At 39.4% G+C, this 18,001-nt stretch overlaps 1 protein-coding gene across 3 annotated transcripts in view; it reads right to left on the bottom strand.

The window, feature by feature from the left end:
• The window catches only part of LOC135494917 (peripheral plasma membrane protein CASK-like), a 399,974-nt gene that overhangs the window by 379,053 nt on the left and 2,920 nt on the right, over nucleotides 1–18,001 (bottom strand). For all 3 annotated transcript variants that reach the window (XM_064783248.1, XM_064783249.1, XM_064783251.1), the window contains exon 2: nucleotides 17,564–17,654. In XM_064783248.1, the coding sequence (XP_064639318.1) occupies nucleotides 17,564–17,622 (59 nt within the window). In that variant the 5' untranslated portion in view covers nucleotides 17,623–17,654. The remainder of the gene's footprint in view (nucleotides 1–17,563; nucleotides 17,655–18,001) is intronic.

The raw sequence follows: 18,001 nt of genomic DNA, 5'->3' as shown, positions 1-18,001 counted from the left end.
CCTTTGCAGTTACAATTTCAGCATGCTGTCGACAACACAGACCATAACCTAAACATTTACCCAGCCTAATCAATCTCTCCATGCAGACAGCATATCAAATAGGGACCTGAAAATGCCTCTTATTGCTTCTCTGGCGAGTGCAAGCGTTTAATTGGCAATGATCATGACGTTAGCAAACATGCTCTGCAGCGATGATTTGAAGATCAGAGGCAAAGATATGGCAGCAGTAGCGCAGTGGAAGAGAGTCAGCCTCGTGATCAAGAGGATGTAGGTTCATCTGCTGGCCGAGTCACTGCTCAGTTCCCCTACTGGTCAAGTTCAACTGAGCACCTTCCGGTTGCTCCTTGAAAGCCCCGATTGATTTCTGCAGAGACTGGAGTGATAATATGGTATCCCAAAAGTGCTTTGAACAGGGAAACATGGAACATATATAAGAACTCAACAGTATTCTTATTATCATGGGGCAAACTGTACTTTTGACTGGTACGTAACTGGAGCAAAAACACTCATCCTGCATTGGAGGAGGAATATTGCCTGAAGAATAACAGCTCCTAAGTTCAGAGCGGAGTCTGATGCTGAGGAAGATTGGAATGTCATTCTGCTGACACTAACACTAGTAACAAAGACTTCTAAAGCAGTCGCATTTTAGCCTTTTCCATTTTTTTTATGAGAGCTTGAAAACTCCATGATGATTCCACAGACAAAAAACCTTAACATTCTCAGCACAATCAATCATTCCATGCAGACAGCATCTCAATTTATAGAGACCTGAAAATTTCTTCACACTTCAACTTGAGACATTTTCCACATCTTGCAATTAACTGGTCTTGATTGGTTCTTCTGTAAGTGTGTGGAAGCGTTTCATTTGTAATACTCATGAAGAAGGCAAACATGAAATGCAGCAATAATTGCAGAGTTCATAAGTACTGTAGTGTGTCTGGGTGGGGTACTGGTAATTCTTTTCAGAGCAGAAAACAGTTCATTTGATATTGGTTTTTTCGCTTTATAACTTGAACCATGCGCTCCTCGCAATACAAATACTGCCAACATGTCAAAAGTATCCTTGTTCTCAAGCCTCGAGTAAATATAAAGGTAAGTCAGCTTTTTTACGGTCGACTCTACAATATTGGGATAAGGGCATGTCACTAAATTGTCCATGACGATGACAGAATGATTACGCTTATGACAAAAAATCCCCTTCCGCTCCTTATTTGAGGAACACATGTGATTGCCTTTTTCCTTTGGTCTTTGGCTGGTGAGATTAAGACAAGCATCCAAGTAGAAGCTTTCTGTCTTCCATCACGATGCAAAAACAGGCTCCGTGGAAAAGTTGTCCTGAGGCTCATCTCGCAACGCTGCCAAAATTGATAAAGAGGTGGGCCACTCCATATGTTGGTTTGAATCAGTGCATAGATATTGAGGCAACATCAACCAAGATGTATGACCAAATGCCATCACTTCCCAGCCTCTTTAGTAGTATAGGTCAGGGGTTAAACAAACAGTCCCACGCAGAAGTCAGACCTGGTGTGAACACGGTCCCTAGCGGCAATCAATTTGCACCACATTAGGGCATGCATTTATTTATACCAATGACGCATGGACGATTCAATACCAATAATGCATGGTGAACTAAATCCAATGCCGCGGTTATCCTCGTCTAATAAGGATATTGTGCTCGATCATGCAAACTTCAAATATTTTATTACCCGGCATCAGTGTATGAGAAATGATGGCATGGGTTGGTGGCAAAGGGACCTAATGGTTATAATTCAAACAGAAGAGTGCAACTGGGGGTGGACACTTTTGACAGACACACTAAGTTAGGCTGCATTTGCTAAAATTTAAGATGTAACTTATGGCTGGGAATGATATCACAATGTTTCTACAGGTTTCTTATGAGGCATGAGATTATTTTGAGAGTTTCAATGCAGTAGGCAACGCAGAACTGATAATTCAAACAGAAGAGTGTGACTTGGCTGGAAAGTTTGACAACTACACTGAGGTTACTCTGGCTTGAATCTTAAACTAGTAAACATTGATATAGTGCATGGACTTGGATATTTTTGGCTCTGTATGGTTTATTTCATTGGCCAATAAGATCATTGTGACCATCTACTCAGGTGCCACAACACAGATGTTTGTGCCCATCTACTCATGTACCAAGTATGAATGAGAAACAATCAGAAACAAAGTATGGCCTATCCAAGGGACCCCCTCCCCATGAACATTGGAGGACTGAATAATTATTTCAATTTCTGCACTAACAATGCTGTTTGTCTTATAGTTCAATGATATTTTGTTCAAAAAAATAAGGTGTTTGTTCATACTGTTTGTGACGAGAGAGATTATTCCAAGACTTTCAAAGCAAACTGCTGTCGATTTACTCTTTGAGGAAAGCAGCTTCAGACGTAATGCATCTGGATATTATTTTGGTCAATATGATGCAGTGTTTGCTGGAGGCATGAGTAAAAGATTTTCATCGTAGAGGCAAATAATCGATCTGTACCGTTCTTGAGAAAAACAGCGAATCTACTGAGCAAGAGTGTCTTGATGATGTCATGCAATGCAACAGAATCATTGAACAATGCAACAGAATCATTGAACAATGCAACAGAATCATTGAACAATGCAACAGAATCATTGAACAATGCAACAGAATCATTGAACAATTCAACAGAATCATTGAACAATGCAACAGAATCATTGAACAATGCAACAGAATCATTGAACAATGCAACAGAATCATTGAACAATGCAACAGAATCATTGAACAATGCAACAGAATCATTGAACAATGCAACAGAATCATTGAACAATACAACAGAATCATTGAACAATGCAACAGAATCATTGAACAATACAACAGATCATTGAACAATGCAACAGAATCATTGAACAATACAACAGAACCATTGAACAATGCAACAGAATCATTGAACAATACAACAGAATCATTGAACAATGCAACAGAATCATTGAACAATGCAACAGAACCATTGAACAATGCAACAGAATCATTGAACAATACAACAGAATCACTGAACAATGCAACAGAGTCATTGAACGATGCAACAGGATCACTGAACGATGCAACAGAATCATTGAACAATGCAACAGAACCATTGAACAATGCAACAGAATCATTGAACAATGCAACAGAATCACTGAACAATGCAACAGAATCATTGAACAATGCAACAGAATCACTGAACAATGCAACAGAATCATTGAACAATGCAACAGAATCATTGAACAATGCAACAGAATCACTGAACAATGCAACAGAATCACTGAACAATGCAACAGAATCACTGAACAATACAACAGAATCATTGAACAATGCAACAGAATCATTGAACAATGCAACAGAATCATTGAACAATGCAACAGAATCATTGAACAATGCAACAGAATCATTGAACAATACAACAGAATCATTGAACAATGCAACAGAACCGTTGAACAATGCAACAGAATCATTGAACAATGCAACAGAATCATTGAACAATGCAACAGAATCACTGAACAATGCAACAGAATCATTGAACAATGCAACAGAATCATTGAACAATACAACAGAATCATTGAACAATGCAACAGAATCATTGAACAATGCAACAGAATCATTGAACAATGCAACAGAATCACTGAACAATGCAACAGAGTCATTGAACAATACAACAGAATCACTGAACAATGCAACAGAATCATTGAACAATGCAACAGAATCATCGAACAATGCAACAGAATCATCGAACAATGCAACAGAATCACTGAACGACCTGTTTATTTTTTGCATTTGCTACGATATGAAGATCACCGTCAAATGTGCTATCCATGGGGTATCACTTACCCACAAGGACACTGACTACCCGAGAAATTTCTGATGGGCTTTTGTTTTGGTGTATTTTATATGGTTTCCATTCATGGAATATTGTTGTCGCTCTTCCACAGGATTTTGGGCAATATTGATGCTACATGCTGTAACTGCTCTTATCTACTGCTGCAAAAGCACCCTGCTAACAAGCAAGTTTGTCACTGCCTTTTTTAAAGGGAAGCCTCACAAATCTAGGCAAAATTCCAAATCGGGATAATTATGCCACACATGTATGACTGATCCATTGATTGAATGTCATCAAGAATGGGCAACTTCATCCAAAATGTTCTCAAGACAGAGTCATTAACAGAATTATGACAGGTCATTTGTCTATCAGTCATAAAACTGAATGATTGTCCCCTGGTACTCCATTCTGGCTTTCATTTGCGGAACATCAGCTGATAAAATACTATATCTAAGTCAACAGGTTTTCAAGTTCAGGTCAATGGGACATGAAAACATGGAAACACTTGGTACAGATACATGGCAAGTTTGATGTCACTCTCAGTAATGTACAAAATGAATACTAATCTGGGTGAAATGGTCCAGGGACCATGTGCTCACCTTGGGTAATGTTATGCATGTCATTTGCAGTGAATATGGGGAGAACAGTTTCTGGCTAGTTTCACCAGTTTTGATTCCTCGGAATAATATTATTCTTCTCGGCTCAATGGCACAAAAGAAAATTACTGGTACCATCTAAGTATACAGGTCGCCAAAAACGAACCACAATCAAAGTCAATAACAAGAACATAAACAGATTCATGAATGTATTGGCGCCAATAAATGTCTAACGGACTTGACGTATGGAGAAAATGGTCAATTTTCCACTGCCACCGGCTGAGTAATATTCGCAGGAAAAAGGATATAAAATACGATTAGATGCAGCGATCCCTTGAAGAATATGCAGTAAATTGTAGAAAATTTCATCAAAGGCTGACAATTTAAGACACTAGTGGGAAGATAATCAGCTCTTAATGGAAGTGCCGCGACAATTGAATCTTCTGCCTTTGGAAGTTATCGCGGCATAGTATTTCAAAGCGTTTTAGAAGGAGCCTCATGGCCTAGTGGTTTACACTGCTGGCCACCACGCAATAGCGAATGAGACTAAAAACCGAGGTTCCTTGTACCTGGTGTCTATGCCAGGGCAAGCTAAGACCCCACCAAGTGAGAAACATGAGTAGCTTGCGTGGACTCTATCTCTCTCGCCAAAGTCGGACCACTAGGCAAATGAACCCAATTGGCGCCTAACCGTAGTGGCATGCAGGATACGCTCATCCCGCCTTGGAGGAGGATTACTCCTAGGAGAATGACCCCTCCAAGTGCAGAGCGAACGCTGAAGAAGAAGAAGAAAAAGCGTTTTATGCCACATACATGATGGTGATCTTATTGAAGACAAGTGTGGAAATGCTAGCAGGCACGGACAATGACAATAAACAAGCGTCTCAAAAGAACGACACATGCACATTCAACTGAAAGTGTCGATTTGCTTGAAAGCGATTTCTGGATTTTAAACACACACATATATAATTAAATTGTTGACTTGGAAGGAAGTTAGTTGTCCTCAAAGACATTCACCAACATTCAAGTGTGGACATGCTACAAAGTTTAAAAGCAATTTGGCAGACTTGTGGATTTGCTGTGGTTCCCTGAATTTATGTACAGAAATTCAGGGAACCTCAATAGCTCAATTGGTTGAGCAGTGGACCGGCAACCCAAAGATCTTGGGTTCGAATCCTAGTCAAGGCAACTTTTTTTTTTCTGTACTAATTTCATTCTCTACTTGGTAACTATATATAGACACTTGCCTTTATAATCATGAGGATATGTTTTCAATGCATTTAGCAAAATCATTTGATTTAGAAATATATGTTTTATAAAAGCAAAGAAAAACAGATTGTTGTAATTTGCAGCCAATATATTGTTCTGTATGAATGATCAACACATCTAGTGTTACAACTACAGTGGCTGGGAAAGGACATGGTGATTTTTTTTTCAATGACGAAGTTTTTTTATATCTCCGGCGCCTGACTTACAAAAACGAGGCTGGTTGTTACACGCGGTACTGGACATTTGACATTTTGACATAAAAACACTGAGACGTGGTCACCGAATCACCATGTACTTTCCCAGCCACCATAGTTCCTTAACGATGGCATCCATCTTGAAATCCCCACCCTCGTTACTTACTATGCCTAAGATTTAAAAAAAAACTTCGTCATTTCGTAAGCCAGGTGCCTGAGATAAAAAAAAAACTTCGTCATTGAAAAAAAAATCACCATGTTCTTTCCCAGCTAAAACATGCCTGACTGAATCGGGATACAGAATGAAATTTATCAATAGTTCGCACTTTGCTTTAGCCAGGGGCTTTCACTCCCCCGCTACACACAATAGCTAAATAAAGAACTGAGGCCTAACTATATTCTTTGAATGTTCTCTTGTATTGCCTTGCTGGGGGCTTCCACAACTCCCCCACACACAATCACTCAACATGCTAAATAAAGAACTCAAGTTCTAAATATGTTTGTAAATGTCATCTTCAACCCTAGAAATAAATTCATCAATCACATTCTAAACTTGTTTTAAACTTTAGTTTAGCCAGTGGCTTCAACATACACCTTCCTCACATTCTATCACAAAATAACACCTCAGCGTTTGAAATGTCAGTGTACTGCTTACTAGGAATACTTCGTAGCATTAGATGGCAGCATTAAACTCTGAACTCTGTTGATGGGTAACGGCCCTCGGGCCAGCATCCAATTCCCAACAGTTTGATTCGGGTGTAGCTCTTCCAGCAAGGTTACCATAGACTCTAATACGTTTCAGCAAGGTTCATGAATATTTCATAATTCATGCTCACCAAGAGATAGAATTGAGTTGCCTAGTATATTTACATGTCAGGCAAGCAGCCTCTCACTTTCTTGATGAAATTGCCTTGGAGTAAAAAGCAACGGTATGCTAAATGTCATTATCAGCTACAATGAAAAAGCAGATAAGGGGCAAACATATTCGCAGAGCAAAGCAAAAATGCAGAAGATGTGATGGGAGAGCACCTCCAGGAAAGATCTATCAATGTGAGGAGCCTCATAGCTTCATACCACCACTGGCTACCACGCAATAGGGCCCAAGTTCAATCCCAGGGAGAATGACCCAGGATTGTATTTCTGGATGAATCGGCGTGGCTTCCAATAAATTAAATTCCTGGCTCTTCACAACAAGTTTGAGAATCATTATGAAATGAGGGCCTGTCGGAAGAGACTAAAAGCACCTGGGCACCCGTAATGACTAGGTCGTCCATAGAGGAGAGGTTTTTTATCGCATGTCTCTCGTTTATGCTTAACAGTTGATAAAAGATTGGGACATACTTCTTCACTCATTGCATTTGCACTGCCTCAGTAGTGCAACTACTACCAGTACTATACAACGTCCACTCATAAAAGGACCATAAACGCTGAAAGCATTTTCGAGACACAGTCCACTAAACTCCATGCTTTACCCACTACATCCACCGTAGTCTCGTTTTTCGAGTGCCTTTCTGTAAATACCACACACACTTAGGGTGCAGCCAATAATTCTGGTAATGTAGCCATTACACACAAAATCAAATTTGGTTGCTGTGGAAACTAGTTTATGATTTCTGTGTCTTTTATGAGACGAGTCTACATACTTGCATTAATTCAAAAAGTAACTTTCTTGACGTCTACAATAATAAGACCCCTTCTGTTTCTCACGTTCATAAAAATTGTGTTAGCCTTTTGCATGGTCTCCAACAGTAAATCTGAGAATCTTTAGTTGTTGGCTTACCCTGAACCAACTTGACCCATCGTGGACACTGCTAAGCTATCAGAAAAAGACAATAGGGAGATTGAGATCAGGGACTTCTCACAAATCCTTATACCTATACGGAGAGAAATGCACACAGAATATGTCCTCTTTCTACAAAGTTTCAAAAGTCACCGTTCTCAACCTCCCTAATGCTTCCCTGGCATACCCACAAAAAGAAACCTTGCTTGGATACTTGCAAGACAAAGAATATCCATTCTTTGATGTTAGTGGTATATGACAATGCTTTAAAATGTGATTACCTATAATAACCTTGAAGTGATTCTGGGCCAGCGCTCATCAGAACATTATTGCCAACCAAGGTTGAATCTAATGGCCGAGTTTGAAAAAAACTTTCATAAAGGTACAGTGGTACAATTATACATGTAAATGTAGCCGTAGGACAACTGTAGCCTCTACAATGTTGAAATGAGCTGGCAACTTACATGTCAATGCACCTGAAGGTATACTTGTACCACCTTACCTTAGTGTTCAATCAAAGGAAATAATAAAGGAAGGTGCAGTACAGTTGACCTTAAAAACTGATCAAAGCTTCACAAAAAACTTTGCATAATATTCTTTTTGGTTGGTATTGTAGTCTTCCAATCAAGAGTCCAAATCAGAGCAATCCGTTGGAAACATCAGCAAGTGGAACCTTTGGCTGAGAAGTCATGGTTCGATTCTGGGTGGGTCCTGTATACTCATGAGATAGAATACATTACATGTACGACTCTTTTCGATAGCCTGAACCAATGCTAAATAACTGTGACGATTTCAATCAGAATTTAGCTGCACAGACAATTATCCCCTCAAAGACTCTGAATCTGTCTGAGCCTCAGGGATTTTCATTAACAAATTTCCAGCGACCATCACTAATGAAATGGAGACTCCAGGCTCTGTTAGGGACAATCATTCCTTCTCGAGACACTGGTATGGGGGATTTGTAGATTAGTTCGAAAGCTGTAAAAGGGAGCCTGTGAAATCTCAGCGACATTCACATCAGACATGTCAGAATTGAGGGCAAAGGTACGAGCAATTTTTGTTTCAAAATGAGACCTTATCGCGCTTCATGTCGGTGCAAATGTAGTGTTTTGGGACAGATTAATGTAGCAGGAGGCTGGTTCAGCTATTCAATGTGCTTTAGAAGGGAAAGCTCCACTGAATGGGGGCTTTTGGACTGCCTGCCACTTTGACAAAAACTTGTACCATTTGCCGGCCAATACCAGAACACCGATGTGCTATACCCAGACTGGTTAAGTGCCCCCCTCAGAATTAATAGTCATTCTTCAAGCAAAATGCTTCACACTTTATGAATACCAATTGCCACTCATAAACGTATCATAAAGTAACATGATTTGATTGACCTTTTAGAATAACGCAATTGTCCCACACTAATTTCCATATCAACAAATAGCCCGCAAAACATTTAACCTCTTTAAAGAGGACTGTTTCTTTTCTAATTCGAATAAGGCCGACAAGACGACTCTATTAACTTTGTTTGGACTCAATAATGCTAAGGTTATTGGAATACAATTGTATGAAAGTCCTATTATTTCTGCCAGATGTCAGACATTTCTTCGCCAAATTGGATGAGAAATATTAGATCATAAATCATGAGATAGGACAGTCGAATTTACTTTCACAGGCTTAGAGTCTATAGAGACAGTTTTCGACAAGATAATTTTTACCTCTTCTGACGGTGTATTCCTGTTTCGCCTATTCCTGTTCCGCCTATTCCTGTTTCGCCTATTCCTGTTTCGCCTAATTCCTGTTTCGCCTATTCAAATGTATTGCTAACCTCCCCACAGACGTAGGAATATGAACCGTCCCTTACTGACCGACCAAACCCGAGGAGAGCCACATATGTACGCATTGAAACAATACGTCAATGGAGAGAGGGACATAATGAGTTACGTTGATGCCATCATTTACCTTGTCTGACATAATATCATGATATGTATTTTCCACCTTGTTTGACTTTATATGTGCTGTACCTACATGTATATTATGACATGGGTTTTACAGCTGATTTTGATCAAATAATTATGAGAATGTACAATATTATGTATTTTTATCAAAAACTCATGAATTCAGTTTTCATAAAATAAACGACTGCTTTACTCTACTTAATCTATTAGTTTTTACTGTGTGTCAGTATGGTCCTATGGTCCTATGGTCAAATAAGTCCCGGACTGTCCCCGCTTTCAAGGTGACTCTTTCAAAACGGTCATGGCATAACAAAGTTGATGGCATTTGATTAGTCAAATTGTCATCACATCGTTAACATCATCCAATTGTCCCCTCACATTTTCCCCATAAAATGGACATGCATCCCTAAGGTTCCCCGTGGGAGAGTCGATTTATTGTAGGGGTACTGGAAAGTAGGCGAAACAGGAATAGGCGAAACAGGAATAGGCGAAATAGGAATTTTGTAGGCGAAACAGGAATAGGCGAAACAGGAATAGGCGAAACAGGCATAAACCCTTCTGACAGATCAAGGAGAAACCATTACTTTCTTTTACATGTGCACTGAGAAGCATCAATGTTCCAATTTGACCAAGGTCACCAATGCCACAGCAGTCGGTGCTCTCTAAAATGGCCTTTCACAATTTTTTATAAAATGCATGAGAAACGGCTAAAATGGCTCTTAAACGGGTGCCCTGATGGTTCTTTAGTTTGTAGCCTGTACATTATTCATTTCAGAGATTCTACTGCCCATTACTTCAGCCCAATTAACACCTCAGCTAAATCTTGGAGAAAAACATCTGGGATTTCATATCAAACTGTTAATTATATACATGTATATACATGTATACATATACTACATCTGGTGTAAAATGTAGGTTGCATTTTACATTTTTGAATGCTCTGATCACTTTTAATCGATCAGTCGGAAGTATATTCACAACACCTGTTGCTCAAGCCTGCAACAGTGCTATAAACATAAAGCCATTTCACACTGGTATTGTAAAATGCAACAAAATAGAACTATAAGTCACAAACCCATCTTACTAGGCGTACAGCTTGGCTTACACTTATATCATTGATTTTTGGCGTGGTGCGAAACCAGAGCTGCCATTCAACTCTGCATTTTACAGATGCCCAGCACGTCAACACTTTAATTACATGTGATTAGTGCTTTTGATCTGAACACGGCAGACCTTCACACACTTTTTTTATCAAGTTTTTTCGTGGAAACCAATTTTGCTGCGCGACACTTTTTCAAAAGTCAAATTTTCATAGTTTCAAGGACTTTAAATGCATTTTAAAGAACTTTTGAGGTTATCTAAGTGACTTTTATGATGGCTTTTAAAAACGACTCTGGAGGTTTTTAAATTAAAATTCTGATTTTTTGTTTTAACATGTTAAAAAACTAGGTGGCACTGTTTTAAACATATCAGCTCGACGCATTCAAAACTGCCAGGGTAGACACTGATATTCTAAAGGGCTGACCTGCTCAGGAAGATTTATTCATATTTGTGGCGGATGTATGATTTAGCTCCACTACATTTGATGCCTGCCCCAATGACCTACATGTATACCCCTAAGCAGAACAAATAAGGAAGTTCAACATAGGTGCACATAAAGTATACAATGATACAACTATAATACAAGTGCAGCAGAAAAACTTCAAGGATACATTTTGAAATATACCGACAGCCTGGTCTTCCCCTCCAAGATCATACACAATTTGAATGCCTTTGAATGACTTTTCCACCAGCGCTTGCTGTTCGACTGATCGATTTTTAAAGGACTGAGTGGTGTACATGTATGTACTGGCCATAGTGCATGCACCAAAAGGAACTCTTAGAATTATTTGCTAAGAGTAGGGGTACCCCTACTACTCTTTGCAAAGTCAGGCTTCCATCTGATATCTGGCTTTGGCCAGCAGCGCCATTTGGCCGCACAATGATAAGAGTACAGCAGCAAGATTCACAAAGTGAGGGAGATGGGCAAGTTACAGCCAGTTAGAATACTCCTCAACATCAACAACAAATTCTGTTCAGTGTTTTTTTCATTTTAAATGAGACCCCATCCACAAACAGGCATGCATGCATGGGTCCAAAACATCCATCTCAGACGAACAATCCCTCACAGAAAAAAATGACATTATCACTCAATATGAAGTGCCATATGAAGCATTATGTGAAGTAATAACCTCCTGAAGTTTAGTGTCTGCCAACAGTGCCATTATAAATATCCATAAATATGGGATAGTCAAGACCCTGTACATGTAAATGCAGATGCACTGCACATCGTTTTACCTCATTCACGTAATGTACGATGCAAAGTACATAGTTCTAAGAAAACGTTACAGAGTTGATAACGTGTTAAGATGTCATGCATTAAGTCCCTCATATAGCCAAAATTACTGTTTTTTATTCATATCACCACTTCCACATGGTACTCTTCTTATTTGAAATACATGTGCCTGGGTTATTTGAATCTTATTGTTCTGTAAATACTTTACTATTCTGATATTTGGAGCATTCTAATTCCGATTTTGATGCTAAATCTTAGCATTTTCTGTAGGTTAGCAAGATGACCTCGGGGAAAAGGAAATTTTGGGGAAATACTAACTCAATCCAAGGAACACCCTTGGGAAATGTGGTGTCAGTTCTACAGGGAGGACATACACACTTTTAATTCACTTGTGATACCACAACGAACACAATATTTCTATCCAAGTGCCTGTTACTTTTCTTGTACAAGCTACGTTCCCAGGATACCTTGCTAAGCCATGATGTGAGATACCACCCTAAGATCTTCGTCTTAGCATTGATTTTCTGTTTATGGCAAAACTACACAACCAGGCCTATGTCTCTTAAAAACCTGGCTGTCGGCTCTTGTTCCTCCCTTGCACCCCTAAGATGATATTCATACATGAATTCATTCAGATGGCTCACAAGAAAAAGATTCTCAGTTATTGTAGTTGTACCCATAGCCTCCTTATACCTGAGCTACATTTGTTTCTTTAGCAAGATATAGCATTGGCGACAGGATATTGCCAATATGTCCCTTTCTGACTCTTTGAAACCGTACTTATCATTGAGGCAAAGAACATTCCAACATTCCAACATTCATACCTAAGAGTGGAGCCTTCATACAAGAGCTGCGTTCGTCAGTCTAGCGATGTACACGTTTGATGAGAACAGGGCATTTGCTGTTTTACGCCAACCCACAATATGCTCCATAAGAACCCGATTCTTAGGTATTCATTATTAGTAACTTTGGTACGTAAGCATAGCCTCCATACAATCGCATTTGTTCCGTTGAGAAGACAGGTTGCTTTCCTGCCATTCTTTGATACTTCCCATTCCTGACGCAAATGATGTTGCTCTCATTCATTCCTAACATGCCTAAGACATGTGCATTCATCGTGGAAGACGGGATACATGTGCACGTACGTATTCAAGTATCCTTATCATTCTTTGAAACTACATCTATCTATTTCCACCGGTACCAGGTACCTATTCGAGCGGTAAATGTCATGCTGGCATGTGAATCTACATCCCTACAAAAAGAATCCAACGATTCTGATGTATTGTTGGCATAGCCTCCATACATGAGATATGTTTGTTTGTTCAGTGACATATCCTGACAATAATATTGCCAAGTTGGGCCTTTTTCACTCTTTGATACTACATCTATTACTACCATGTAGCCATTCCTTGGGAAAATGTCATGCATTATCCTACATTCCTCCATTTATGAAACCGATTCTCAGTCATCTCAGTTCTTGTTAGCACAGTTTCCATGTACACGAGCTACGTTTGTTTGTTGAGCAACGTATGAGAGAAAGGATGTTGCCAAGCTGCGCCTTTGCCTCTTTCCTCTCATTCTTGATGCAAACAACATGCATGCATCTATAGCTAACATATAATGAAATGGCCAGGGGCCATTGTGCTCACCATCTAGATATAATTGGTGGTAAGGAATTCATCCTGGTTACGAAACATTCTACATGTATAGTATAGGTCAAACCAAAGTCGGTCTGAAATGTGATGTATCCTTGTTTGCAGTACCTACCATAAAAACATCATTGAAAACAAGTCACTAATATTAAGCGAGATATTGTACTTTTTACCTTTTTTAGCTTTAGCCTCCTGTTGGCCAAGTCAAGAACCAGATTAGATCGAAATTTGGTGTCCGAGGTAACATGACGTAGGGAGTCATGTGTACCAAATTTCAAGTTTATAGCTTTAGCGGATAAGAAACGTACCATATACACGCAAACTGCCAATTTACGCCATTTGACCTCTGTATCCTTGAAAAGTAGGTCAAATCAAAAACCATATGATATATGATGTATCCTTGCTAAGAGAACCTACCATAAAAGTGTTATCGAAAAGGAGTCACTCATAGGAGAAATATCACACTTTTTAGGTTTCCACTTTTGCCCCCTGGACGCCACGGTATCGAATAAGCTCCCCTGAACGGTGAGCAAAAAATGTACCCCAGAAGGCCGAAGTTACATAGACCTCATTCGTTCATTTACCACGAGTCACTTTCCGGGTTTTTCTTTCATTCCTCGGTGAATGCACGCCACAAGGCCGTGCATTCACAGGGGAAAGAAAGCAAAAGGGGAAAATGAGTCCTGGGAAATGAACGAATGAGGTCTATGTAACTTCGGCCTAAGACATGAATCATAAGAAAACAATTCACAGTTATAGTTAAATTTAGCCAGGCAACGTATCAAGATGCAAGACATAAAGGTTTTGCAGTTGTGTCTTTGCCATGTTTGATATCCTGAGGCAAATGCCATGAAGTCATACACAACATAAGAAAATGATTCCCAGTTATAGTTACATTATAGCACAGCCTACACAGACCATCTGGACTCTGATAGTTTCATGCTCCCTTCAAAAATACAGTATTGATGAGACGGTTAAGATGGTGGTCAAAATGACATCTAGACTTGTATGCTAAATCTGCTGGTGAGGTCATATCATGAGTAAAACAGGATCTCTTGCCAGTTCTTCAGGCAAACAACATGCTCACATTCACATCCAAGACACCCATCACATTGCCATCATAAGAAAACGATTTTAAGTTATTGTTAACATAGCCTCCATAGGTTTGTTTGTCGAGCGACATATCATCAGAATCGTACAGCCTGGTCTCTACTGATCTCATGCAAATCTTATTCTCTGATGATGTGTTGATTTGCCACGCTCTCGGCGATGAAATATGATCAGCGTGGATCGGTGTGACGATCTTGCAATATAAAGATAGAGAAATCGTGTTGAAACCGAGAAACTGCAATTTATATGATTGCCGGAGTGCAGTATAAATGGGAAAAGGTTTCTTCGAGTGGAAAGTGGCAGCGCTGCAAAAATCTCTAAGTGATTGAAACTTGGCAACAGCATGAGTGCTCTGATAAGATCAGCATGAAGATTTTGCATCACCCACTCTGACACTCACGCCTGCAACTTGACATTTCTATGTCAACTCTGCCACACAATTGTGGCGATGTTCCTTTTTCCTTCCCTTGCTCCGTCTTCAGGGTCTCTCTCCGTGTCTGCATACGACAACAGTATAAAGACTTACCGGTATACAGTAGAACCTCTTTATTAAGGACACCGTGGACTGATAAGTGCTGTCCTTAATAGAGAGGTGTCCTGATTGGAGAGGTCAAATTTAATGGTGACAACCACTTTGGGACCAAAGCTAGTGTCCTTAATAGAGAGGTTGTCCTTAATAGACACCCTCCAAAAATAACTTTCGGCCATTTTGAAACGGCCCTTTTCACAGGCATCGTTGTTGACCATGGCGTAGAAGTAAAAATATACAACCTTATCCGAGCAATTTACTTGAAGTTGTCCATGCCTTTCAATGTTCATGATATTTTGAATGCTTTTGGTGATGATTGGATTTAAAACATGACTTTTTATGTCATGGTAAACTTACACTGCCTGTGAAATTTGCCTGCAAAATGGCCGAAATTTATTTTCGCATACGGTCTATAGGGGTGTCCGATAGGGGAGGTTCCACTGTATACTATACATGTATGTAAGTTTACATTATTCACTTATTGTGTACTGTACCTAATTACACACATGTCCCACCTGAAGTCTTTGAAAGGCATTTGTAGAACGGGTTTTAACTAGCAATAACTTATTTTGGTTACTCTTTCTATACTTTATTTAGCATGACGTTTCTACCACATGGCTATTGTGACCTTAGGCAAGGGAGCAGGTCACCCTTGGCGTCAGAGTGCTACAAGCTGTTTTATGTTTGCACGAGTATGTGAAGTAGCAATGTGGAAGCTTTTGAAGAGCGCAAAAACACGATAACTTTTGCAGTAGAACATAACAGCAACACAGGTTAGCATTCAACAATGAAAACAAGGCTAGGCTAATAACGATGCTTGTGGCAAAGCACTGTTTTTTTCTAGCCTTCCTCTGGAATTTGTATTTGTTCGTCTGGCACTGTTTTGAAATGGCATATCAATACAAAGCACTGTTTTGAAATGGCATATCAACACAAAGCACTGTTTTGAATGCCATATCAATACAAAGCACTGTTTTGAAATGCCATATCAATACAAAGCACTGTTTTGAAATGGCATATCAATACAAAGCACTGTTTTGAATGCCATATCAATACAAAGCACTGTTTTGAAATGCCATATCAATACAAAGCACGGTTTTGAATGCCATATCAATACAAAGCACTGTTTTGAAATGCCATATCAATACAAAGCACTGTTTTGAAATGCCATATCAAATACAAAAAAATCTCAGAATTTTTAATTTTTTTTTAGAAAATGACCCCTCCTAAAGCTTTGTTTGCACCTGAAAACAATTAAATCCACTTCTTAGTTTCTTGAAATGCCACTTTAGACTTTAGAACATAAGTTTCAAAAACTTAATTAATCAGGATAATGGGGGGATATACACTGGTACATGTAGCCTGCAACCTCTATACTGATGTCAATGATATTTCGGGTTCAAAATCTCCCTTGGTCTCTAAATATAGCTTACAGAGTGCAAACTACCCCAAAAAGTGAGTTAGGGTCGTCACACTTCTTTTGAAGCATTATCTCTACATCAGAAACCTTCAGCTACAGGCCGGGTTGATCGAAGAGAAGTTGGAAAACTCTGTGCACAACTGACAATAGACTAATTAGTAACCATGGGGCTAAACATGCACAAAGCGAAGTGAAAGATGGCCCGATGCCAACCTGCTGCTGAAGCAGCAATAAGTGGCATTCTTAACCTTGGAATAAAATTTGCATTGTCTACACTCTGTATAACCTAAGGGTAAGAATACAAGATGTACTGCCAACAGAGCGGGAGCATTTCATACAATTATTTATGTAACTTGCTGATGAGTTTCAGGCTACAGATTGTTCTGTAGGGCTGGCAGCAGTGTAATCCACGGTTTAGTGTTGGTTACTGTGCATTTTACTTTTGAGTGGGTATTTTTCAACTCGTGATAAATTTGTATGTATTCAAAATGTAGTCGATTGCGAGTTACCACAAGCATGCAACTGACCAAGAAGCTGCTTGCAAGTTCATCAATCAGACAAGTACTCAAACTCAGCAGTAGGATGAAAACATCTCATCGAATTGACGGAACGGATTGGAACAGAATGAACGAAATATGATGGAACCAGGAACATGATAAAATTAAAACAAATAATCGCAAAGATGTTTCAGTTCTGAAAGGGAAGATGAGCGAGAGATAATGACATGATTTCTTTGGACAGGGCCCCAGAGATGTTTGTAAGTTGGCACAAAGTGCCGGTATTTTTTAAATATAATCCTTGTGCACATGAAAATACCTGTCAGAGCTGCCCTTCTATCTATTCTAAGATCTTATTGGTCACAAAACCACCTACAAAAACAGCGAACTTACTTTCCAATGACCTCGCACAGGTCATAAACCTCATCGAACAAAACTTCTTCCTCCGTCATCCTGCACGTCACTCAGACTCACAATCCTAACACTGAAAAGAGAGAGGTGAATGAAAATCATTGATGGGTTTAGATCATACATGTCATAGATTCTGGTTAAAACAGACAAATTAACCATAGATTCTGGTTAAAACAGATAAATTACATGTAGTGCTCATCACATTAAAAGTAAAGTAAAGTTTGTTTATTATAGTGTCAACCCTAATGAAAGGGCCAGCCAGCTTTTGGCTAATGAGACACTCTTTATTTCCAAATTCCTATCTCTAATGCCAGGCACCTGCTGAGAAGGCAGTTTGGACCCTATATCTGGCGGTTAACCAACCGGCCGCATCAGAAAGATGTTACCAGCGGGCCTGTAACTAACAATCACAACCATTTA

This window comes from Lineus longissimus, chromosome 10 (assembly GCF_910592395.1).
Source record: "Lineus longissimus chromosome 10, tnLinLong1.2, whole genome shotgun sequence".
In the NCBI taxonomy this organism is placed as follows: domain Eukaryota; kingdom Metazoa; phylum Nemertea; class Pilidiophora; order Heteronemertea; family Lineidae; genus Lineus; species Lineus longissimus.
This window is presented reverse-complemented; position numbering and strand designations above follow the sequence as displayed.